Source organism: Gigantopelta aegis, chromosome 2 (assembly GCF_016097555.1).
Source record: "Gigantopelta aegis isolate Gae_Host chromosome 2, Gae_host_genome, whole genome shotgun sequence".
In the NCBI taxonomy this organism is placed as follows: domain Eukaryota; kingdom Metazoa; phylum Mollusca; class Gastropoda; order Neomphalida; family Peltospiridae; genus Gigantopelta; species Gigantopelta aegis.
The window spans coordinates 9,636,119-9,662,572 of record NC_054700.1 but is presented as its reverse complement, the minus strand read 5'-3'; the positions used below and the strand labels follow the sequence as shown (position 1 = coordinate 9,662,572).

Here is a 26,454-nt window from a genome sequence, read left to right as displayed (position 1 = left end):
AAACAAATTTCATCGGTAGTCGCCCGTCGTTAACAGCAAAATAAATGGTTCATCAATCCAATTAAAATTAGCTCCACTATTACATGTGGATCTAACAGCAGCCAGTTGGAGCTCATGTCCACCAATCAAAACCTTACTTGCTGATTCATGCCAGTGATTTGAAAATATTCCGAATTATTCTGAGGGTATACGATATGTTTCATGTGAATTACGAATGCCTTATTTAGACCAGTAAAACTAATTCTTATCAGATTGCTAACAACACTGCGTAGTCTCCAATGTCCAGGTAACATTTCGTCTTGTAAATAATAATTTAAATATTGACCAGTCACACTTCGCCTTTTATAACGTTATTTGGGAGCATACAAATTCTAAAAATATCGGGCGAGTCTAGTTTAGTGGCCAAAGTACAGCGAACCATACCAATACGTACGGGATGGGTTATCAGTCTTCAATTTTACATTAAAAATTATTTATTTATTTATAAAAAATAAAAAATAAATAAAAAAAACTAAATCAGTCTTCAGTTTTACATTACAAATTATTTATTTTATAAAATAAAACATGTTTTAAGGCATTCGTAATTCACACGAAACATGTCGTATACCCTCAGGATAATTCGGAATATTTTCAAATTATTTTTAAATCACTGGCATGATTCTGCAAGTAAGGTTTTGTAATAGTGGAGCTAATTTTAGTTAGACTTGATGGTTTATGTTTGAACATTTGGCTTGTAATGTGACATACATCCGTATAAACTAATTTTCCTTACATGAATGAATGAATGTTTAACGACACCCCAGCACAAAAATACACATCGGCTATTGGGTGTTACAGATGGTAAGTGTATGAAAATATTTATATACTCTTCAAAAAAAAAGTAGGGGAACTCTAATCAGAATTTACAATTGCCAAAATTGTAAGGTGAATTAGCTGTGGGGAATGGTTATATGATAATATTTAATTAATTTGTCAAACATTACAACCTGTAGTTCAGTATTACAGTAGGTTTTATGACCACCAAAGATTTTGAAGGACGATTGGGGTCAGAAGCGAAATTTGAAAGTTGACAGGGTTTTTTTATCAGTAAATCGCAAATAGAAACAATAAAAATGACTAAAAACAAAACAGGGGCAACTGCGTGATGCATATACAAACTATGGAATGTGTTTAGGTGTGTTGATAAAGAGACCTGAACGTTCTTTACTAGGATGTCTGTCGTCAACATGTATCCTCGGTCTAATAGTTGATATTAACATTAATATTTCAGATTTCCCTACTTTTTTTGAAGAGTATATATAATTATGCAAAACCACAGTGTAAGGAGCTGTCGGGGAAAAGTATTATACAATACGTAAATCTAAGTAAGTATATTTTATAATTTTGTATAGAGGTCACAGTGTTTTAAAAACGTTACAATTACTTCTGGATGGAATTTCTCGTCGGCCTGAGATGACCACACTCCACCAAAAATGTGGCGCACAGTCAGTATACACTGACAATGTTCACACTGAGGAGGGGAGTACTTCTTTGAAATAAATGAATGCGTCAAATATGTATGGCCGATGCGGGCACGGCACAAGTATTAAATATGTTTTGGAAAAAAGTTTAGATATAAGCCAAATACTACACCAAAGTAAATTAACAAATTTACGTCTAGCATTGATGTGCCTTCACCGGCCTCGGTGGCGTCGTGGTCAGGCTGGTAGGTACTGGGTTCGGATCCCAGTCGAGGCGTGGGATTTTTAATCCAGATACCGACTCCAAACCCTGAGTGAGTGCTCCGCAAGGCTCAGTGGGTAGGTGTAAACCACTTGCACCGACCAGTGATCCATAACTGGTTCAACAAAGGCCATGGTTTGTGCTATCCTACTTGTGGGAAGCGCAAATAAAAGATCTCTTGCTGCCTGTCGTAAACGAGTAGCATATGTGGCGACAGTGGGTTTTCTCTAAAAAGCAGTGTCAGAATGGCCATATGTTTAACGTCCAATAGCCGATGATAAGATAAAAACTCAATGGCGCTCTAGTGGTGTCGTTAAATAAAACAAACTTTTTGATGTGCCTTCACTGACCGGTGTTCCAACATCGCTCGCACGGAGTGGTAATGCTAATATGAATAAACTGTATCCAGATTCAAGCATGTTCGTTTAATTGGGGGGGGGGGGGGGAGGAGGGCGCAGCCTGGTCTCTCCCTCCCCAACCTCACCCCACCCCTACAAAAATGGGAGCCCGTACGCCCATGAATACGACCATTAAATACATAACTTTATTGATCAACGCCAGGTTTAACGCGATAGAAAAGCTGTTTTAAAAATTCTCAGAAGGTATTATAATATTATGGTAGGTTGTCGACCAAATGTTGCAATTTGAAAAGCTTCTAACAGTGTCATTGACTTTTTGATATGTATACCCATGTGTTCGAGTCTGCACATCATCTTAGAATGTCTTTGTTGTTGAAAACTTTGAATGGAACATCGACTGTTTTTGATATGTATACCCATGTGTTCGAGTCTGCACATCATCTTAGAATGTGTTTGTTGTTGAAAACTTTGAATGGAACATCGACTGTTTTTGATATGTATACCCATGTGTTCGAGTCTGCACATCATCTTAGAATGTGTTTGTTGTTGAAAACTTTGAATGGAACATCGACTGTTTTTGATATGTATACCCATGTGTTCGAGTCTGCACATCATCTTAGAATGTGTTTGTTGTTGAAAACTTTGAATGGAACATCGACTGTTTTTGATATGTATACCCATGTGTTCGAGTCTGCACATCATCTTAGAATGTGTTTGTTGTTGAAAACTTTGAATGGAACATCGACTGTTTTTGATATGTATACCCATGTGTTCGAGTCTGCACATCATCTTAGAATGTGTTTGTTGTTGAAAACTTTGAATGGAACATCGACTGTTTTTGATATGTATACCCATGTGTTCGAGTCTGCACATCATCTTAGAATGTGTTTGTTGTTGAAAACTTTGAATGGAACATCGACTGTTTTTGATATGTATACCCATGTGTTCGAGTCTGCACATCATCTTAGAATGTGTTTGTTGTTGAAAACTTTGAATGGAACATCGACTGTTTTTGATATGTATACCCATGTGTTCGAGTCTGCACATCATCTTAGAATGTGTTTGTTGTTGAAAACTTTGAATGGAACATCGACTGTTTTTGATATGTATACCCATGTGTTCGAGTCTGCACATCATCTTAGAATGTGTTTGTTGTTGAAAACTTTGAATGGAACATCGACTGTTTTTGATATGTATACCCATGTGTTCGAGTCTGCACATCATCTTAGAATGTGTTTGTTGTTGAAAACTTTGAATGGAACATCGACTGTTTTTGATATGTATACCCATGTGTTCGAGTCTGCACATCATCTTAGAATGTGTTTGTTGTTGAAAACTTTGAATGGAACATCGACTGTTTTTGATATGTATACCCATGTGTTCGAGTCTGCACATCATCTTAGAATGTGTTTGTTGTTGAAAACTTTGAATGGAACATCGACTGTTTTTGATATGTATACCCATGTGTTCGAGTCTGCACATCATCTTAGAATGTGTTTGTTGTTGAAAACTTTGAATGGAACATCGACTGTTTTTGATATGTATACCCATGTGTTCGAGTCTGCACATCATCTTAGAATGTGTTTGTTGTTGAAAACTTTGAATGGAACATCGACTGTTTTTGATATGTATACCCATGTGTTCGAGTCTGCACATCATCTTAGAATGTGTTTGTTGTTGAAAACTTTGAATGGAACATCGACTGTTTTTGATATGTATACCCATGTGTTCGAGTCTGCACATCATCTTAGAATGTGTTTGTTGTTGAAAACTTTGAATGGAACATCGACTGTTTCTGCATTTTACGTCAGCGATAACATGATTCGATAGTTTCCGTATATTACGGGCGTTTCCGGAAACAACTGTTACAACAATACGATGACGTTTCAATGTGATTATAGACGTCAAAGTCGCTACACGTTCATTCTTCTGTATTTAGCTTAAATTCAGAAATATGTTAACGATGTTGCAATTTCACGTCTATGAGCATATTTAACGTGTACAAGAAAACATTAAAATACTTGGGAATGCATAAATAGCACATACAAATGGCGAAGCTGTCAGGATGGTTAGCTGTTATTTTAATCATGTTCTACAGAGTGGATATCACCAACTCAGGTCAGTGTCTTTATTATATATCTTAGTGAAACATCTTTAAAATATGTATTAGCACTTTTTAGTGGCACTGCGAGATTGCTGATGAGAATGAATGAATGTTTAACGACACCCCAGCACAAAAAATACACATCGGCTATTGGGTGTCGAAAAAGGTAGCCTATTGTCTGAACCAAATTGTTAACAACTATAAAAAATTACTCTCCTACCTTTAATTGCCGTTAGATTTCCTCCAAAGTTTGTCCAGACACAAATCGCAAAAAAAACCCACTACAAATATACAGATTCCACACACGAGACTGCAACGATGTCGCCGATATTGTCTTTGCTGAGATTGCATAGGGAAAAATACATACAGTTTTCTTCCGTCTGCCATATTGTTTGTTTATGGAATACTCTTCAAGTGGGGTGAAAGCCTCCCAAAGTCATTAAAATAATAATAATAACAAACAAAAAATAATAATATGACGTCATCACGTTTGCTTTTATATCATAACATGTTATGACGTTGTTACATTAAATCCTATCCTTTCACCCCTCTTGAAGAATATTCCATAAAAAGTCAAAATGGCAGCTGATACAAAATTACATGCTTTTTTCCCTATGCGCTCAGTGAAGTCGATATATAGATAACATGGTTAGCATCTGGTATGTGAAATCTGTGTCATTGTAATGGTTTTTTCAAGATTTGTGTCTGGACAAACTTTGGAGGAAATCTAACGGCAATTAAAGGTAGGAGAGTAATTTTTCGTAGTTGTTAAGAATTTGGTTCGGACAATAAGTATATGGAAATATTATTTATACAATTATGTAAAATCGCCGTGTAAATAGCTGTGGGGAAAAGTACAATATCAATGTAAGTGTAATATATTTTAAAACGTGTATATAGAAATCAGCAGGCCCGTACGCAGAAATTTATATTGGGGGGGGGTGCGTAATCGAGTTTGCTAGGGGGTTATGCCCCCCCCCCCCCCCAATTTTTTAAAATCTAGAATGCAGGAGATGCATTTTCTTGCATTCTGGCAAGTAAATTTTAAATTATTTCACATCGTCGGACTATTGAATTTTTTTTACCACTTCTACGGACGGACCTCGCCCCCCACCCCCTGCGTACCGGCCTGGATCAGTGTTTCAAGGGACATTCCTGAGTTTGCTGCAATTTTTAAGATGTTATCGCCTAACGAGACTTTTTGACGATTGTAATAACATATCAAATATATTTTTCTGCATAAACTATTAGTGGCTGCATATTAAACGTGTTTCTGATCGTTCTAATATTTGTACCAGGTTAAGTTTCATTTTAATTCCTAAAATATAACTTTTTCATACGTACGAAATTATTTGGAGACAAAACCCAGTTTGGGCTTCTTACAAATATTAAGACGACCAGAAACACATTGAATATACAGACACCGATATTCTAAACAAGAAAATATATTTAATATGTAAGTTTAATCGTAGAAATATTTTATTAGTCGGAAACATCTTATAATGCAGCAAACTCAGGAATGTCCCTTTAAAAAAACACATTCTGGGTGGAATTTAATTAAGATTACAAAATGTTGCTAAATATATCATTTATCGTCAGCTGATTGTACACCATCAAAATGTGGCACACAGTCAGTGTACACTGAGTATGTTCACATTGGTGAGGAGGGTCCTATTTTTTTATTAAAAAAAAATTAATGCGTTTATGTATGGCCGATGCGGGCGCGTCACAATACTAATTCATCCTTTCCATGCTGCCTGCAGGAAGACTGCCACTCTACAGGACTGGCTTTATTCTGATGGGGTGCGCGCCGGCCTATGCAAGAGACTCCCGATTCCGTAATTTCACATTTTTGTAAGTTGTGTTTATCAGTGTCACCGAAGTACGTAGATTCGTATTTGTTATGACTCACCGCACCTCGGAAATCAGTTTATAGCTAAGCTACATCCCGTCTTATGTTATTACTAAGTTTTCGACGACAGTCACTGTTGAACACTTTTCGCAACCTTGTTTTGGCTTCGTACACAATAAATATAGCATATCTTACCGTAATTTCACTTGAAATCCATATTCCGTAAAAGGTAAAGAAAAAATTGTAATAACACAAATTTCTTCAAACACATTCAGGTGCATTAGTAATGTTAAAAATAAATAAAAATAGAACTAATAAAAAATAAAAATCAATAGCAATTTTGCAATGGAATTTTTTCCAGCAAGAATGGAAACATCATGTACCCAGTTTATCAACTTTATAGTTATTGTAGTGACGTCATTGGAATACGCAAGTCATTCAAATTTAAATCGGCAATATCCGGCCAGACCATACACTAAAATTTCAAATTCCACAATTAAATGCTTTCTTAATTCATTGCAAGAATATTTTAAAACGATATGTAAGTCAATAATTACGAAAATGCCTCATAAACGTATTAAAACATCACTCCCGTAGAACACTGCCGGAAAGGACCGAGTAAAATTCTCGGTAAAAACATTTGCCTGTAAATAGCCGTGACGTCACGAAGGGAACGCGCTTCACAGAAACCTACCACGAAATGACTTTCAGCGCAAACGAAAGTGGGACCGACAGCGACTGCCAAGCTTGATCATGCGATTCTTCTTTCGATGATGAATAGTGTAGTAATGACGACTGGACTAATATTTGTGCAACACAACAAATAATGCTTTATCAGTTTGAACCTGGAACATCTTCCGACGAATCACCGGCCTGACAGATGACGATGAAAATGGTCGTGGAGGCAGCTGCTTACCACTAATTTACAACTTTTATTCTTGTTTTGTTCTTTAGCTTTTCGTGCGAATTATTTTCTACACTGTATGTTCTAATACTTGTGATGTAGTAGAAAAGACGATAAATAACTCTTGAATTCTACGAGTCAAGTGGACCCGATATCGGTAATTTTAAGAAATAAACAAAAACGACTTTTAGTCCGTCCCATCCATGAAGATGTTTTTTTTATGTGAATAATTTCAGTTTAGTTTGACGTAAAAAAAAAGAGTAAAAGTGTTTTGGAAATAACAAAACAATACTATTTTTTGTGTGCAGTTGTAAAAACAGTCTGCTCAGAAAGAAATAACTTATTTTAATTTAAAAAAATAAACAAAAACGACTTTTGGTCCGTCCCATCCATCTAGGAAGATGTTTTTTTGTGTGAATAATTTCAGTTTAGTTTGACGTAAAAAAAAAAGTAAAAGTGTTTTGGAAATAACAAAACAATACTATTTTTTTGTGTGCAGTTGTGAAAAACAGTCTGCTCAAAAATAAATAACTTATAGCACATTCCATAGTGTTTTGTTTTCTAAGATGCATACAAAATTAGCTTCTTCTCTTTTTTTACAAAAAAACCCTACATTTTTGTAGGATGGGACGGACTAGGCTATAGATACTTACTTGTCTGTACTTTATTGTTTTAATGTTCTCGAACTATAAAGAAAAATCTCACAAATGAACGAGATGCAAACGACAACAAATCGGATCTCGATGATTGCACGAACCGTGCATGAGAAAACAAACTGACCGGAGTTGAAAGCATAACGCAATTTGGGACATTGACGATATGCACCCCAAGGTAGTTTCAGTGAGGATGGCGTCGGCTTGTTGTCATTTGTTTTGTCGCAGAAAAATTGTTGGTACAGCATCTTTTTTAAAAGCCATAACACATGGTATTCCGATATCTCGCTAAAGCCGACAAGCCAGTTTGGACGAATCGAAACTATTGTCCAAACCAAATTGTTAACAACTACAAAAAATTACTCTCCCACCTTTAATTGCCGTTATATTTCCTCCAAAGTTTGTCCAGACACAAATCGCAAAAAACCCACTACAAATATAGAGATTCCACACACGAGACTGCAACGATGTCGCCGATATTGTCTTTGCTGAGATTGCATAGGGAAAAATACATACAGTTTTCTTCCGTCTGCCATATTGTTTGTTTATGGAATACTCTTCAAGAGGGGTGAAAGCCTCCAAAGTATGTGACACAAGTACTATGAAATCGATGATCTCTAGTGGTATCATTAAAATAATAATAATAAAAAAATAATATGACGTCATCACGTTTGCTTTTATATCATAACATGTTATGACGTTGTTAGATTAAGTCCTATCCTTTCACCCCTCTTGAAGAATATTCCATAAAAAGTCAAAATGGCAGCTGATACAAAATTACATGCTTTTTTCCCTATGCGCTCTCAGCGAAGTCGATATAGGTGACATGGTTATCATCTGGTATGTGGAATTTGTGTCATTGTAATGGGTTTTTTCAAGACTTGTGTCTGGACAAACTTTGGAGGATATCTAACAGCAATTAAAGGTAGGAGAGTAATTTTTCGTAGTTGTTAACAATTTGGTTCCGACAATAAAGTGTCTGCTGTTGCAACGGTCTCCGGCATTTTCTTCCTGTCCAGTATTTCCACGTTATTTTAATCAAATTCACACACAACTTTCTCACAGCAACATTACTAGGAAATGCGTGAAGACTAAATTTATCGGTTTTTGTATTGCTACAGCCGCCAACAACACGCCGTTTAAGCATAATAAACACAAAAGAAGCAATGAACAATGGCGCTGACTATCGAAAGGAGTTCCCTTCGTGACGTCACGGATCAAATCTTACGGAAATTCCCGAAACGAATTCAGCTGGTTCTGTTTTTTAGGGGAATATTTTTAAATGGAAAATATACAGGTATATAATTTTTTTTACATTTTTTTTTTTAATTTTCTAATATTAAATAATATCTTGATTGATATAGCTCAATACATCATACATCTGGCACAGCACTTTAAGCATATAGAACAGAAAATCCAATTATGTTTGGTGCATATATGACGACACACTCCGCATTGGTTTCACTACGCTGGCTTATCCAGGTCAAAAACAAAGCCTGTATTTCGAAAGTGGGACACTTTTGACGGGCTCCTACCGATCTCGTTTTCATTGGCTTATCACAAGTGTGGCATTCCCCAACAAAAGATCACGTGAGATTTCGCAATTTTCAAACAAATTTAACTGTCTTGATTGAGGGGTCGTCTCATATCTCTAAAACATATTTATATCCATAGAGGTATGGTACAACGCCTTTCCAGGGGTCGTGGGTGGGGGATTTGGCTTGAAATGTTGACAGTTGTTGGCATACGCGTTACGTGTATGTTATTTTTATACATGACTTGGACCTAATAAGATGTTTTTTTTAAATGAGCGGTCAGTCTAGGATCGATCCCCATCGGCGGGTATATAAAATACTATGGTATGTGATATCCTGTTTGTGGGATGGTACATATAAACGATCCCTTGCTGAAAAAAAATAATTGCGGGTTTCCAAGGCGCGTGTGCAGGGATTTCTACGGGGTTGGGGTTATAGACTGTGTTGAGCGAAGTTTATATGGGGCCATGCTCCCCCAGAAAATACACTTCATTTTTTTTTTAAGCTTGGGCAAGTAAAGGTTTCGACCTCCAATACCCTCCCCTTGCACATGCACCCGATTCCTCTCTAAGATTATATGTCAAAATTACCAAATGTTAGACATCCAACAGCAGATGGAAGGAAGGATAGGATATGTTTTATTTAACTACGCACTGAACACATTTCATTTATGGTTCTATGGGGTTGGATGATTACTAAATCAATATGCTCTAACTTTGATGTCGTTAAACACCCCCCCCCCCCCCCCCAACTTTACCCTTTCCAAACGAAATAATATTATTTGAATTTGTCGATTTTAACACGTAAAATTAAGAAGTGAAAACGTTCATTGTCTACTTTAGTATATTTTATTTTAAAAATATATACATGATTAATGTGTTACTAGTATACAAACTAAACTTTGAAAGTTTATAAAATATCAATTCTTAAATAGAAAGGTACGACTGTCGATGAACGAATGAATGAATGTTTAACGACACCACCAGCACAAAAATACACATGGGCTATTGGGTGTCACAAATGACAAGTATATGAAAATAGTATTTATATATATTTATGTAAAACCACAGTGTAAGGAGCTGTGGGTGAAAAGTATAATACAATACATAAAATCAAGGTAAGTACATTTTAAAATTTTGTATAGAAGTCAGTGTTTTAAAAGCTTTACAATTAAATCTGAATGGAATTTAAAAGATTCAAAAACATTTCTGTTGCCAAATATATAATTTCTCGTCAGCTTGAGGTGAACACACTCCACCAAAATGTGGCGCACAGTCAGAGTACACTGACAATGTTCACACTAAAAATAAATGAATGCAGCAAATATGTATGGCCGATGCGGGCACGGAGCAAGACTACTTCATCCTTCGTGCATCGCCTGTAGGATGACTGCCACTCTCCCAGGACTGGCTTGACAGAATGAAGCTTGTTCGCAACCGCACCGTCCCAATCATCTTGCTAAAATCGAAAAAAATATATTGGTTAATATGAAATTTATAATCACTGTAGGGGACACCAACATGGACACGGGGCAAGTTCACAGTAGACTTGGCTGCAACATCTGCCTTTTCGTTACCCTTAATGCTAATATGGCTGGGTACCCAACAAAATATAACATCTTTATTGGCAATTGATAAAAAGGCACATTTTCGTATCACCATTCTAACTAACGGGTGCTCCCAATTTCATATACTGTAGAGCTTGGAGACACGAAAGTGAGTGTGAAAATAATATATTTGGATGCACATGAATCCTTAATCTGTTCCAGGGCTTTAATGATTGCTCAGGTTTCAGCAGTAAAGATTGATGCTGAATCGGGCAATTTCATGGAAATTATTGCGTCTGATGGGAAAACTGTAGCACAAGGCACCGAATTCCCATCCCGTGATCCGTCTGTGTAAACAGGAATGTAATCACGGTACCTCTCTTGGATTTCCATAAAATGCTGTTTATAAATAACTGCATCTGTGCGATCCTTTTTTAGATGCACAAGATCGAATACAATTTTTGGTGGTTTGATACACCAAGGTGGCGAAATAAAATATGAAGACGTTTCCAAAATGTCTGTTAAATCAATATTTGAAACAGATAAAAACTGCTTAATGCGAAGACCAAATGTTCGAATCGCATTCGGTTTCGCATCAAATAACTTCATATATTTATTATTATCAAACACCGCATTGTGTGCAGGATGTTTTGGCATTGATTTAATCTTTGTAGCATACTGCAGAGAAAGCTTGCACGTCTAGCACCCAAACTAGGTTCGTGTGCATCGACGTACAAGCTCTCCACAGATGTTTTGAAAGCACCAAGACAAAACCTAAGTCCCTGGTTGTGTATAGCATCTAGCATCTGCAAGTAAGACTTACGTGCTGACCCATACACAATGCACCCATGATCAAGTTTAGACCGAACTAAAGATCTATAAAGTCAGAGCATAACCTTTAGATCTGCTCCCCATTCAGTCTTGCCAATAACTTTTAAGATATTGAGGGTCTTTAAGCCCTTTTTTACATACTGTAAATGAGGAACAAAAGATAGCCCCCAGAAATTTGGTCTCCTCCACAACTGGAACCGGAGTTTTGTGGATCTAAATGGTGACCTCGTTTTTGGCAGATATGCATACAGACTGTTTTGATATTGTCAGTTCCCATTGTTGAAGTTTATTGAAACAAAGCTGCAACTGACGTTCAATGATACTCATACTGGACGACCTGTAGCAAATCTGAAAATCGTCGACATATAACGAGCGATCAACGCCAGGTTTTAAACACTGGGTGATGCTGTTAAAGGGACATTCCTTACTTTGCTGCATTGCAAGATGTTTCCGACTAATAAAATATTTCTACGGTTAAACTTACATATTAAATATATTTTCTTGTTTAGAATATCAGTGTCTGTATTTCCTATTCATTTCTGGTCGTCTTAATATTTGTAAGAAGCCCAAACTGGATTTTGTCTTCAAATAATTTCGTACGTACGAAAAAAGTATATTTTAGGAAATAAATGAAATTTAACGTAGTACAAATATTAGACCGATTAGAAACACGTTTACTATACATCCACTAATGTTTTATGCAGAAAAATATATTTGATATGTAAATAAGTCTCTGCTAGTCGATAATCTTAAAAATTGCAGCAAACTCGGAATGTCCCTTTAATTTTCACGGAAATTAAAGTTACTGACAGGATGCTACCTTGAGACGCACCCATCTCTTGTGAGTGAAAATCGGATAACGTAGATCCCACTCGTACTTTGAAAGACCTATTCTGTAAGAAATTTGAGATAAAGTCAGGTACACGACCTCTTAAGCCCATGCCATGGAGGTCTTTCAAAATCCCATACTTCCACGTGGTATCATAAGCTTTCTCGAGGTCAAAAAAGACCGATACCAAATGCTGATTATGGATAAAAGCATCCCTACAAAACGTTTCAAATGTTAAAAAGCAATTTGTGAGACTCGAGATACCAGACAAGTCTATGGTTTATCATTCTTTCCATGGCTTTACAAATGCAACTTGTCAAAGCAATAGGGCGATAACTGGTAGGATTTGTTGGATCCTTACCAGGCTTAAAAATCAAACCGGTTTTAAAGAAAGAATCTAGTACCGTATCCTCAACCGAACGTTCTTCGTAGAGCGCAAGATTTCTCTTTTAATTTTTTGAGATGAACCCTACAATTTGAAATCGGCAAACGCACGTGTTAATTGAAAGTGACAACAGGCTGTCGTCTGTGCTTTGCCGAACTATGGCGGCACAGGCGACGAATCAAGTTATACTTTTGACGATATTATATTCAATGTGTTTCTGGTCGTCTTAATATTTGTAAGAAGCCCAAACTGCATTTTGTCTTCAAATAATTTCGTACGTAAGAAAAAATCTTTTTTTCAGGAAATAAAATGAAATTTAACCTAGTACAATTATTGGAACGACCAGAAACACGTTTAATATACAGCCACTAATATTTTATGCAGAAAAATATATTTGATATGTAATTATAGTCGTCATAAAGTATCTGTTAGTCAATAACATCTTAAAAACTCGGGAATGTCCCTTTAATGGTAAGTCTTATGGCTGTATTTGTTCCCAATCTGATTAAAATTAGCTCTACTGGTATATGCCAGTAGATCTAACAGCAATGCGTGGACTCCCATGTCCAGGTGACATTTCATCTATAAATAACAATTTAAATATCGACCTTTGTTTAAATTTTATAGCGTGATTCGGAAGTATACAAATTCTAAAAATATCGGGCGAGACTATTTATGCAATAGGCGAACTTGTTGGTCTGTTTCAACATTGAAAACACAGGGGGAAAAGTGCAGTAATAAACTCTGGATTGTATACTGGTATAAACAGATTCTATGGCTATACCATCACGGTTTTTTTTTCGTCTTGAAACGAATTTTATATAAAATGTTAAACTGAAATTAGTTTCTGGCATACTTCGTTCATAATTCACCCGAATCATTTCGTATACCCTCGGCATAATCCCGAATGTTTTCAATTTTTAAAAATATCACTGGCATGATACTGCAAGTAAGGTTTTGATTGGTCTAGTGAAAGGTCAGCTGGACATGAGTTCCAACGGGCTGCTGTTAGATCCACTTGTAATAGTAGAGCCAATTTTAATTAGATTGTATTTTTTCCATGCTATTTGTAATTTTGTGCATTGACCTTTTGGGACATGAGTGTATAGCGCAAGAGACAGCCGGGGTGAATCGGTTAATGAACCACCTGTTCGGACCGGTATTACAGCCAGATGCGGTCATATAGAAAAAAAACTGAGACGGAAATGTTTTGAATTTTGAGTTTGCTGCATTGTAAGATGTTTCCGACTTATAAAATATTTCTACGATTAAACTTACATATTAAACATGTTCTTGTTCTTGTTTAGAATATCGTGTCTGTATATTCAATATGTTTCTGGTCGTCTTAATGTTTGTAAGAAGCCCAAACTGGATTTTGTCTTCAAATAATTTTGGAAATAAAATGAAATTTAACCTAGTACAAATATTAGAACGATTAGAAACACGATTAATATACACCCACTAATATATTTGATATGTAATTATAATCGTTAAAAACGTCTTTGTGAGTCCATAACATCTTAAAAGGTGCAGCAAACTCAGTAATGTCCCTTTAAACATTCATTAATTCATTCAAAACAGCCATGGCAGCAGGCGTAGCCAGTTGATTGAGCTTGTATTTTGTATCGGTGAACTAGAGACGGTAATGTTCGCGCAAACTATTGTGTCAGATATTATTCGTAGTAGACCACTCGCCTGACGTGTGATGGGTCTTCGGATCGATTGTCCTTGTAGGACTAGTGTGTTTTTCTTCTCTTAACTCTTGTAACCAACTTACAAATAATCATCATGTTAGACACTAAATAGCAGAAGAATGTACCGTGTAATTAGATATGGCTTTTTTGTGGATCCATTCAAATGATTTTTTTTTTCTCGTTCCAACCAGGACTGGCGGGGGCAAGGGGGCATGTGCCCCCCCCCCCCCCCCCCCCCACACTTTTCAGATATTTTGCTTTATAATAGTGTAAAAGTTTGTAAATATAAAAGTTCCCCCACTTTTTGGCACATTCCTACGTCACTGACCAGTGCACCACAACTAGTCAAAGACCGTGGTATGTGCTTTCCTGTCTGAGAAAATGCATATAAAAGATCCCTTGGTGCATTAAGAAAAATGTAGCGGGTTTCCTCTGATGGCAACGTGTCAGAATTACCAAATGTTTGACACCAATAGCCGATAATTAATTAATAAATGTGTTCTAGTGGTGTCATTAAACAAAACAAACTTTAATATGGCGTTCTGTTCTTCGAGGTATTGTCGGGCTTTAGAAACTACAGACACGGTAAAAACAGGCATCGAAATACATCTGGTAACCCATGTGCAAGGTTTCCACAAAATACAGACCTGGTTACCACAATCTAATTAAAATTAGCTCCCCTGGTTAATTACTATTACCTGTGGATCTAACAGCACCCCGTTGGAGCCCATGTCCAGTTGACCGTTCATTCGACCAATGAAAACCTTACTTGCAAAATCATGTCAGTGATTTGAAAAGAATTTGAAAACATTCGGGATTATGCCGAGGGTATACGAAATGATTCAGGTGAATTACGAATTATGCCGGAAACTAATTTCAATATAAAATTTTATATAAAATTCGTTTTAAAAAAAAGAAATGTTTTATTTAATGACGCACTCATCACATTTTATTTACGGTTATATGACATCAGACATATGGTTAAGGACCACACAGATTTTGAGAGGAAACCCGCTGTCGCTACTTCATGGGCTACTCTTTCCGATTAGCAGCAAGGGATCTTTTATTTGCGCTTCCCACAGGCAGGATAGCACAAACCATGGCCTTTGTTGAACCAGTTATGGATCACTGGTCGGTGCAAATGCTTTACACCTACCCACTGAGCCTTGCGGAGCACTCACTCAGGGTTTGGAGCCGGTATCTGGATTTTAAAAAAATTGTTTCAAGACGAAAAACCCCAAAACGTGCTGGTATAGCCATAAAATCTGTTTATACTAGTATACAATCCAGAGTTTATTACTGCACTTTTCCTCTGTTTTTTAATGTTGAAATAGACCAACAAGTTCGCCTATTGCATAAATAGTCTCGCCCGATTTTTTAGAATTTGTATGCTCCCGAATAACGCTATAAAAGGCGAAGTGTACTTAGTCGATATTTAAATTATTTATAGATGAAATGTCACCTGGACATGGGAGTCCACGCAATGCTGTTACATCTACTGGTAGGCCAATAGAGCTAATTTTAATCAGATTGTGGTTACCATATATTTATGTTTCCATTATTACTATAGAATACCCCCACAGACACTCATATTTTAGTTATTCATTCATACCACTTTTCTCACTGTATTTGTATCTAAATCACACTCAGTTGATCAAAATTAAGTAGTATAAGTTTGTGTAATGTCGTGCTGGGCTGTCGTTAAACATCTATTCTCTTCTATTTTGGTTTAATAAGATTTTGTTAGGATTTGCATGAAACGTGGTATCGGGTAACATGAACGACATTTCTGAACTTATTTCGATCCTGGGCAAAAAAAACTAAATGTCAGTGGGGGAAAATATACTCCCTCTTGTAAAGAAAAAACAAATCCTACTGCTGACTAATCTGCACTAAAATCGTCAGCTGATCAAGTTATAGCCGATTTTCAACATCTCTTACACACTGCCAGCTGCGATTTCATTTTACCGAACAATGCCATTGTTTAGCTTCTTGTATTCATGCTAGTGGTAAGATGAGATATCACGACAGTATTATATACCTAATTATCGACAATAGAATACGTCTAGGTCGGCTCCTGTGGGTGGTGTAAACATGCCATTGCACACAGTCCCTGGTGGTTGGAATGAATGGATGTTTAATGACACCCCAGCACAAAAATAGAGTTGGCTATTGGGTATCCAAATAAAGGTTGGAAGTCCTCCTAAAGGCGGTGCAGCGATTTTTAAATGGTCTTGTGTCCTGTTCGCTATTTATTTGTTTAAAAATAAAATAAAAGTACAATTTTCCTCAGTATTTTGAAGGCGACGGGAAAAAAACATTTGTAAGAGAAATGTACTGAAGTCTTAAAATTCCAGACATAATAGAAATATGCGTAAATTAATATTTGTACTCCATTGTATTTCCCTCCCACAGCTCTGTAATGTGTTCTTATAAACAGTTATCTACTTTCTGTTTTTAATGTAAATGAAAACATGATATATAAATTACCCTTCTTTTGAACCCAACAGTCAAACGTTGCTTATTTAAAAAAAAAAAAAAAAAATCCATTCCTTAAATGCAGCAATTGGTATCAAGAATGGTGAGTACACTGGATTTTTTTTACATAAATTATATAAATAATATTTCCTTTTCTGACACCGAATAGCGGATGTGTATTTTTGTACTGGGGTGTCATTAAACATTAGTTCATTCGAGACCCCAGCACAAAAATGCCGGTTACCTTAATATTCCATGGTCAGAACACATGTCGTGGAAAACTTACATGTGCTCGTTGTGGTCTGTTTGACCATGACAGCAAGACATGTAAGAACGATATACTTTGTCTCAACTGCAAGGCAACCACTGTGCATACTCGCAAGTGTCCGCGGTGGAAGCTGGAAAAAAGAGTTCAACAGGTAAAGGTACAAAATAAACTGTCCTTCACGGATGTCAGGAGGTTGGTGGAGACAGTAACACCGACAGTGGCTGACAAGTCATATGCAGATGCTGCCAAAGTCGCCACTAAAAGTGTTGCGGTCAACACAGACCTCACCTGGCACTGTGACGAAGCCAAGTACAAAAAACTGTCTGACATTAAGAGGGCACAAAAACAAGTGCAGAAAGCAGCACACAAAGAAAAATTTACTCTCCAGCACAAAGAAATTGAAACCCAAGTGTCAATGGATTCTAAGAATCCCCCAAATAGGTCGAGCACTAGTCTCCCTAAGACAGGCAGTGACAAAGAAATCCCCAAAGAAAGCTACCGAAGTACTGTCTGGTAGGCTGAAAAAGATCGAACTACGTTCGGTCCCGAACAGCAATATTTATGAAACGTTGGCTGATATCGGTGATGATTATATGGAGATTTCATCCCTAGAGCATTGCCGATCACAAAGACCACCAGCAAAGCCAAAGATAAAGCCCATACATCCTCCCGATGGAAAATAAAGTTATTCTGATGAATTAAGTCTTCTAATTCAAAATTATAATCCTCTTGCAGTGTGTCATCAGGAAAATCTTCCTGAAGGATACTGACAGTATTAACATCAGAGGATTTAATCTCTACCATAAATGTCAAGAAACTGAAAATAGAGCGTCTGGGGGAGTTTCCATTATTGTAAATGAAAACATTCCCCAAAGTGAAGTCTTACTAAAGTCAAATTTACAAGCTGTGGCTGTAAAGGTCACGGCTCTCTGTTCAGTTTATTTACCCTCTCAAACAATTACAATTTTAACACCAGGGACTTTCAAGGTCTTCTTCATCAACTCCCTACTACCTTTATTATCATGCGAGATTTTAATGCTCACCACACTTTGTGGGGATGCGATGACATAAATACTACAGGTAAACAATTAGAAGACTTAATTTTCAAAAATGACTTAATATTACTTTATGATAAAAGTCATATATACTTTAATCCTGCAAGTGGTTCTTTCACATCCATTGATTTAACCCTTTGTAGTCCGTCACTTTGTCTTGATTTCTCCTGGAAAGTTTGTCCAGACCCTTGTGGAAGTGACCATTTTCCAATTATCTTGGAGAATGATGGACCTCTATCACTTGAAAGGGTTCAGAGATGGAAGTTGACAGGGGCAAACTGGGATCAATTTCGGCATCTATGCAGCACTCGACTGCAACAAACTGCCATGAATGGTGCCGATGATCCTATGTCTTTGTTCACCTCCATCCTGAAAGATATTACAGAGGAAACTATTCCTAAGACTTCGGCAGTACCGAAGCGTTTCAATAAACCATGGTTCAATGAGACATGCAAAGATGCAATCAAAGAGAAAAACAGGACTCGAGAAGTTCAAACGCGAACCTACCGGGGATAATTTGACTAATTATCGTATTGCTCGCGCAAATGCGCGTTAAGCTATCAGACAAGAGTAAGAAATCATCTTGGAGAAATTATGTTTCCAAGTTGACTTCTCAAACATCTGTGAAATGTCTGGAAGAGGATACGTAAAATCAAGGGAAAAGAATCCAATAATACAGTTCGCCATTTGTCTGTCAATGACACGGATGTGACGTCTCATCGTGACATTGCCAATGCTTTTGCAGACAATTTCTCTCAAAACTCTTCTTCTTCTTTCAGTACAGATGCTTTTACATCTGTCAGAAATAAAGCTGAAAAGCAACCTATTAACTTTTCATCTGAAAATGCTGAAGTATACAACAGGCACTTCTCTTCGGAGGAGTTGCAGGACGCTCTACGTAGAGCCCATGCTACTTCAGTAGGACCAGATGAAATACATTATCAACTCTTAAAACACTTACCTGAATCATCTTAATGGTTCTATTAAATATCTTTAACAAAATCTGGATTTCTGGTGACTTTCCTTCTGACTGGAGAAAAGCCATTGTCATTCCTATTCCTAAGCCTGGTAAGGATCCAACAAATCCCACCAGTTATCGCCCTATTGCTTTGACAAGTTGCATTTGTAAAACCATGGAAAGAATGATCAACCGTAGACTTGTCTGGTATCTTGAGTCCCACACATTGCTTACTAACATGCAATGTGGGTTCAGGACTAGATGTAGCACGGTTGATCATCTTGTTAGATTTGAAATGCTTTTATCCATAACCAGCATTTGGTATCGGTCTTTTTTGACCTCGAGAAAGCTTATGATACCACGTGGAAGTAAGGGATTTTGAAAGACCTCCATGGCATTGGCTTAAGAGGCCGTATGCCTGACTTTATCTCAAATTTCTTACAGAATAGGTCTTTCAAGGTACGAGTGAGATCTACGTTATCCGATTCTCACTGCCAAGAGATGTGTGTGCCTCAAGGTAGCATCCTGTCAGTAACTTTATTTTCCGTGAAAATTAACAGCATCACCCAGTGTTTAAAACCTGGCGTTGATAGCTCGTTATATGTCGACGATTTTTAGATTTGCTACAGTATGAGTATCATTGAACGTCAGTTGCAGCTTTGTTTGAATAAACTTCAACAATGGGCAACTGACAATGGATTTCGATTCTCAAAGTCAAAAACCGTCTGCATGCATATCTGCCAGAAAAGAGGTCACCATTTAGATCCTCAGCTGTTCTGGACAAAACTTCGGTTCCAGTTGTGGAGACCAAATTTCTGGGGGTTATTTTTGACAGGAGGCTATCTTTTGTTCCTAATTTACAGTATGTGAAAAAGAAGGTCTTAAAGGCCCTCAATATCTTAAAAGTTATTGGCAAGACTGAATGGGGAGCAGATCGAAAGGTTATGCTCCGACTCTATAGATCTTTAGTTCGGTCTAAACTTGATTATGGGTGTACTGTGTATGGGTCAGCATGTAAGTCTTACTTGCAAATGCTAGATCCTATACACAACCAGGGCTTTAGGCTTTGTCTTGGTGCTTTCAAAACATCTGCGGAGAGCTTGTACGTCGATGCACACGAACCTAGTTTGGGTGCTAGACGTGCAAAGCTTTCTCTGCAGTATGGTACAAAGATTAAGTCAATGCCAAAACATCCCGCACACAATGCGGTGTTTGATAATAAATGTATGGAATGTTATTTGATGCGAAACCGAATGCGATTCGAACATTTGGTCTTCGCATTAAGCAGTTGTTTTCAGATTCCAACATTGATTTAACATACATTTTGGAAACGCCTTCATATTTTATTTTGCCACCTTGGTGTATCAAACCACCAAAATTTGTATTCGATCTTGTGCATCTAAAAAAAGATCGCACAGATGCAGTTATTTATAAAAAAAACATTTCATGTAAATCCAAGAGCGGTACTGTGATTACATTCCTGTTTACACAGTCAGATCACGGGATGGGAATTCTGTGGCTTGTACTACAGTTTTTCCATCAGACGCCATAATTTCCATGAGATTGCCCGATTCATCATCAATCTTTACTGCTGAAATTTGGGCAATCATTAAAGCCCTGGAACAGATTAAGGATTCATGTGCATCCAAGTATATTATTTTTACAGACTCATTTTCGTGTCTCTAAGCTCTACAGTACATGAAATTGGAGCATCCCTTAGTTGGGATGGTGATACGAAAGTGTGTCTTTTTATCAATTGCCAATAAAGATGTTATATTTTGTTCGGTACCCAGCCCATGTTGGTGTCCCCTACAGTGATTTTAAATTTCATATTAACCAATATATCTTTTTGACTTGGCAAGATGATTGGGACGATGCGGTTGCGAATAAGCTTCATTCTGTCAAGGCAGTCCTGGGAGAATGGCAGTCATCCTACAGGCGATGGAAGGACGAAGTAGTCTTATGCCGTGCCCGCATCGGCCATACATATCTGACGCATTCATTTATTTTAAAGGAGGATATACTTAACTTGATTTTATATATTGTATTATACTCCCACCCCCTCCCCACAGCTCATTACACTGTGGTTTTACATAAATATATATAAATAATATGTTCATATACTTACCATTTGTGACACCCAATAGCCGATATATATTTTTGTGCTGGGGTGTCGTTAAACAAACATCCATTCATTCGCAGATTAGGACTAATGGTCGTCAAACTATGATAGTCTGTAAGAGGATCATCACTCCCAGGACTGGCTTGAGCAAATTCTTTAATCGCACTGTTGCAATCATCGTGCCAAGTCGGAAAGGTGTTTAATCACTAGCATGGGACAACGTCGAAGCCTTTCCATTGCTCATAATGCAAACGTAGCCGTGTACCGAACAATCAGTGAATGAATGTTTAAAGACAGTATTGACAATGGATAAAAATGCTTACTAGTCCAAGAGAATTGCCGTGTCGTTTAAAAAAAAAATTGAATTTTTAGTTTGTCTTTTTTTATTAAGCTAAGTAAATAATACTATACATGGAGAATGGTTTATTCAAATTAATATATCTGTTTAGCGTCACGAAACGTGGTTATACGACAAAATGTCAACTTTGAGAGTATATATTTGTAAAAAGAAATAAAACAAAAAGAAGAGAAGACACTTTTATTATATAACTTTTCATTTGACCAATCAAAACACTGCTCACATACATTTTACAGCACTAAAGGTATATACGATTTTGTCAATAAGAGAACAACATGATGAATCATGGAGTCTTTTTCTGTATGCCAGTAAGTCGTTAAAATAATAATAAAATCAGACAGGTGTGCATCCAACGCTGGAGTACCCTTTAATTATTCCAAATTTTGTAATGAGCAAGGAATTTAATTTTCAACTATTTAATTTGTGTTCAATATCTGTGATATTTGTATTTTTTCACAGTTCTTTACACTGGTTTTATTTAAATCTTGAATTTTTATATTGATGTTGATCATCACCTTATTTGTTTGCATTACCATAGTTTGACATCCAATAGCCAATGTATTTTTCGTGCTGGGGTGTCGTTAAACATTCATTCATTCATTCATACATTCAAACTTTGGTACACTGGCTGAAAAAACAGTTACATACTTATATCATATTGTTTTCAAAACACAACCAGGGGCTTTGTCTTGGTGCTTTTAGAATATCTGCAAAGAACCCTTACGTTGATACACACACGTTACTTGGGTGCTAGACGTGCAAAGCTTTTCCTGCAGTATTAAATCATTACTAAAACATCCTACACACAATGCGATGCTTGATAACAAATACATGAGGTTGTTTAATTCAAGGCCGAATGCTATTCTTAAGCGGTTTTTTTGTCCGATTCCATCATTGATTTAACAGACACTTTGGAAACTCTATATTTTGTTTTACCACTTTGCTGTATCAAACCACTTAAAATTGTTTTTGATTTTGCGCACCCAAAGCTGTTGTTGTGTATAAACAATATTCCACGGACACTGAAGACCGGTACCGTGATAAACATTCCTGTTTAGGGACGCTCCATAAATATCGATGTGCTTCACAATCCGAACAATGTTCGGAAGGGGGAGGGGGTAAAAGCCATGTTCGGATTGCTTTTCAGGTAAAACATCGGTCCATCGAAGGTCAATGTTTCTTACAATTCGAAACAACGGGGAGGGGGTAAAAGCCATGTTCTGATTGCTTTTCAGGCCATAACATCGGTATTTTGGGGGCTAGTTTTTGCCAGTAAATATGTAAAGCCAACACATATAATCTGTTAATAAAAGTCATCTTGTAGTACACATTATATCAATGTTTTTATGTTAGGATTAGGGGAGGGGGTCAAACCCAATCCTAACATTGTTAGGATTATGAAAACCATTGACATTTATGGACCGTCCCTTATACAGACGGACTATGGGATGGGAATTATGTGGCTTGTTCTACCATTTTTCCCATAAGACACAATAACTTCCACGAGACTGCCTGATTCAGCATAAATCTTTAGTCTGAAGTTTGGGCTGTCATTAAAGCCTTGGAACAAATAAAGGATTCAATTACATATAGATTTATAATTTTCACAGATTAATTTTCATGTCTTCATGCTTTACGTAATATGAAGATGGAAGATCTCTTTAACGTTGTATGCAAGTTCAAGGTGTTCAACTTGCGCATTCAAAGCAAGATGTTATAGGCGCAAATGTTGACAACTGCCAACTCTTCCGTCCATTGAATACGTATGCAGCTTGAAAGATGTGTCAAACTGAATCTGCGCCTTTGGACAACAAACACTTTTTGTAGACTAATCTTCGAACAGAGCACAAGCGCGTACGGACTGCGGCAACATTTCTATTCAAATTATACGAAATCTGATCACAATAATGTATCTTCTGCAGTTTTAATTGTTTGCAAAACAATAAGTATGTTGTCACTCTTGTCAGTTACTTTGAGGCATGGGGATGGCGGGACGTAGGCCCGCGGTTGGTCTACGATCGATTCCCATCGATTGGCCCATTGGGCTATTTCTCTCTTGTCGGTGCACCACCACTAGCATATTAAAGGCCGTGATTTGTGCTATCTTGTCTGTGGGATGGTGCATATAAACGATCTCTTGCTACTAATGAAAAAGAAAATGTAGCGAGTTTCCTCTTTTAAGGCTTTATGTCGTATCCAATAGCGAATGATTAATTAATCAATAAGCTCTAGTGGTTTCGTTAAACAATGCAAAATTTAACTCTAGAACACGGGGAACATTTTTGTTTTAAAAGGACATTCCTGACTTTGCTGCATTGTATGATGTTTCCGAATAATAAAATATTTCGACGATTAAACTTACATATTAAATATATTTGCTTGTTGAGTATGTCAGTGTCTGCATGTTCAATGTGTTTCTGATCGTCTTAATATTTGTAAGAAGCTCAAACTGGATTTTATCTTCAAACAATTTCGTACGTACGAAAAACACATATTTTAGGAACTATAATGAAATTTAACCTAGTACAAATATTAGAACGATCAGAAACACGTTTAATATACAGCCACTAATATTTTATGCAGAAAAATATATTTGATATGTAATTACAATCGTTAAAATGTTACAGCAAACTCAGGAATGTCCCTTTAATTTTTTAATTTTTTTAGCAACAGTCGCTAATCAGTTTGGAAATGGATACGCAATTATTAATTTTGTGTAGTGGTTTTCTTTAATGTTTAAGTACGGTGATTGTAACAAAATATGAACATTTGATGTTACACAACTTTTATAACATTTATGCATTACCCAGTAGCCACAAAGAACAATTCAAATTCAGGTACACTCGGGTACATCATGTGTCTTTCAATCATATCAGAGTTTGATGAAGACTCGCACACGTTTGGTTTTTTGGAAAAAACTATCCCCAGAGGGTGGGAACGCTTCCCATATGGCTCGACACGTATGGAAAAGAAAATATTTATGGCAGCTTGGAATTTGACGAAGACTCGCTCAGGTTGGTGTCTTACAGAGGCTTAGATTGCTTACGTGTACGCGTGCGGCTACGGGTACGTGTGATGATGAACTTTGGTGTTTGACGTCACGTGTTATTCCTACAAGTTACACGTAGGCTAAACCTTCTAGAGTCGAGTTTACAAACTACAAACTTCTAGAGAATAAATCTTTAATGTGTATTATTTCTCTTCTAAAATTATATGTTATTAATAATTAAATATATTCTGTATTTTGTTACATTGATTTAACTAAGAATAGTTCAATTAAGCATTTTAAATCGCGTTTGAAAACGTGTGTCAACTTTCATTTATGAAAATAATGGCGATTACATAATCATCATGCGTTCAGTCTAAAGTATATTTATAGGTCATGGTACAGCGTGTATTTGTGTTATAAGGGTAAACTTTGTATACTCAAGTACCGTGTATATAAGCATATAGTTGCCCGATTAAAATACTATTATTATATACACTGTTGGAGGCGGGGGCAGGGAGTGCTCGCCACTTGGTAGCAGTAAATTTGGTTTATATATCTATATATATATATATGTATGTGTGTGTGTGTGTGTGTGTGTATGTACGCCCGTGATACAACAGTGGGCAGATCCAGAAGATGCACCTAACCCGTCCACCTCCACCCATTTTAAATAAATAAATAATAATAATAAAACAACTTTGAATTTTTATTTTGTTAATTTATTTTTATTATTATGGTGCACTTCTATATTAGGGTTGTGCACCTCCGCCACATTTGGATCCGCACCGGATTTTAAATGCCTTGACTGTAGTTAGCAATACATAAATATACGTGTTTGTGTGTACACACACACAGCGAGAGAGACTGGTTGTTCATAGCAACTTTTTTTCTTTTTTTTTAAAGGGTAAAACTTTTTATTTGCAGATGATGACAGTGACAAACGACACCCCAGCAAAAAAGACAAGATGGAATACTGATATATTAATATATCTAAGGAAAAGAATACAAAAAACAAATTGGAAATGAAACATGAGGAACTGGAAAAAAACAGAAAAAATTAATACTAAATTTTATTTAGAAATTCAGGAACGTTTCCAAAAAATGGAACTAGAGAAGCAGCAGTCGACGCTGATGATGGAACTCATAAAACAATTGAACAAGAAAAAGAGTCAATATCTTATTGCATCTTAATTACAAGACATGGATAAAGTTACGCTTGCCAAACGTTGAAATTATTTTGATCTGGTATATATTATTATAAATAATTTCAGTTACTTTTTAACATATTTAAAGTTCAAGATATTGTTCAATTGTTGGTGGGCTCACTCCAGAGAATGTAGTTTCACTGCCATACAAGCAAGTCTGGCAATTAGTTAAAGGGACATTTCAGAGTTTGCTGCAATTTTCAAGATGTTATCGACTAACAGAGACTTTTTAACGATTGTAATTACATATCAAATATATTTTTCTGCATAAAATATTAGTGGCTGTATAGTAAACGTGTTTCTGATCATTCTATATTTTTACTAGGTTAAATTTCATTATATTTCCTAAAATATAGTTTTTTCATAAGTACGAAATTATTTGTAGACAAAATCCAGTTTGAGCTTGGGCAATTCCACGGTAACGGAATTACGAGTTGGATGGATATTTCAGGCATTAAACTCAGCTAGTCCACATAAGAAAAATTATCATAATGATATAACTATGTAATACACTAGTGCTTGTTAAGGGCAGAAGAGAGACTCCCTACCGCAAGGTGTAGTGCATGGGTACTTAATTAAAGTCTGGTAACGGAATTACGCAAAACGG

At 36.6% G+C, this 26,454-nt stretch overlaps 1 protein-coding gene across 1 annotated transcript; it reads left to right on the top strand.

The window, feature by feature from the left end:
- The first annotated feature begins 2,469 nt into the window (after positions 1–2,469).
- Positions 2,470–26,043, top strand: LOC121380998. The gene is made up of 2 exons (XM_041510072.1): positions 2,470–4,199; positions 25,567–26,043. The coding sequence occupies exon 1, from the start codon at positions 2,490–2,492 to the stop codon at positions 3,909–3,911; it is 1,422 nt and encodes a 473-aa protein (XP_041366006.1). The 5' UTR covers positions 2,470–2,489; the 3' UTR covers positions 3,912–4,199; positions 25,567–26,043.
- The last annotated feature ends 411 nt before the right edge of the window (positions 26,044–26,454 follow it).

What these genes read in the sequence shown, in the direction of transcription:
- LOC121380998 (XM_041510072.1), top strand. Translation starts at nt 2,490, where the DNA reads ATGTATACCCATGTGTTCGAGTCTGCACATCATCTTAGAATGTGTTTG.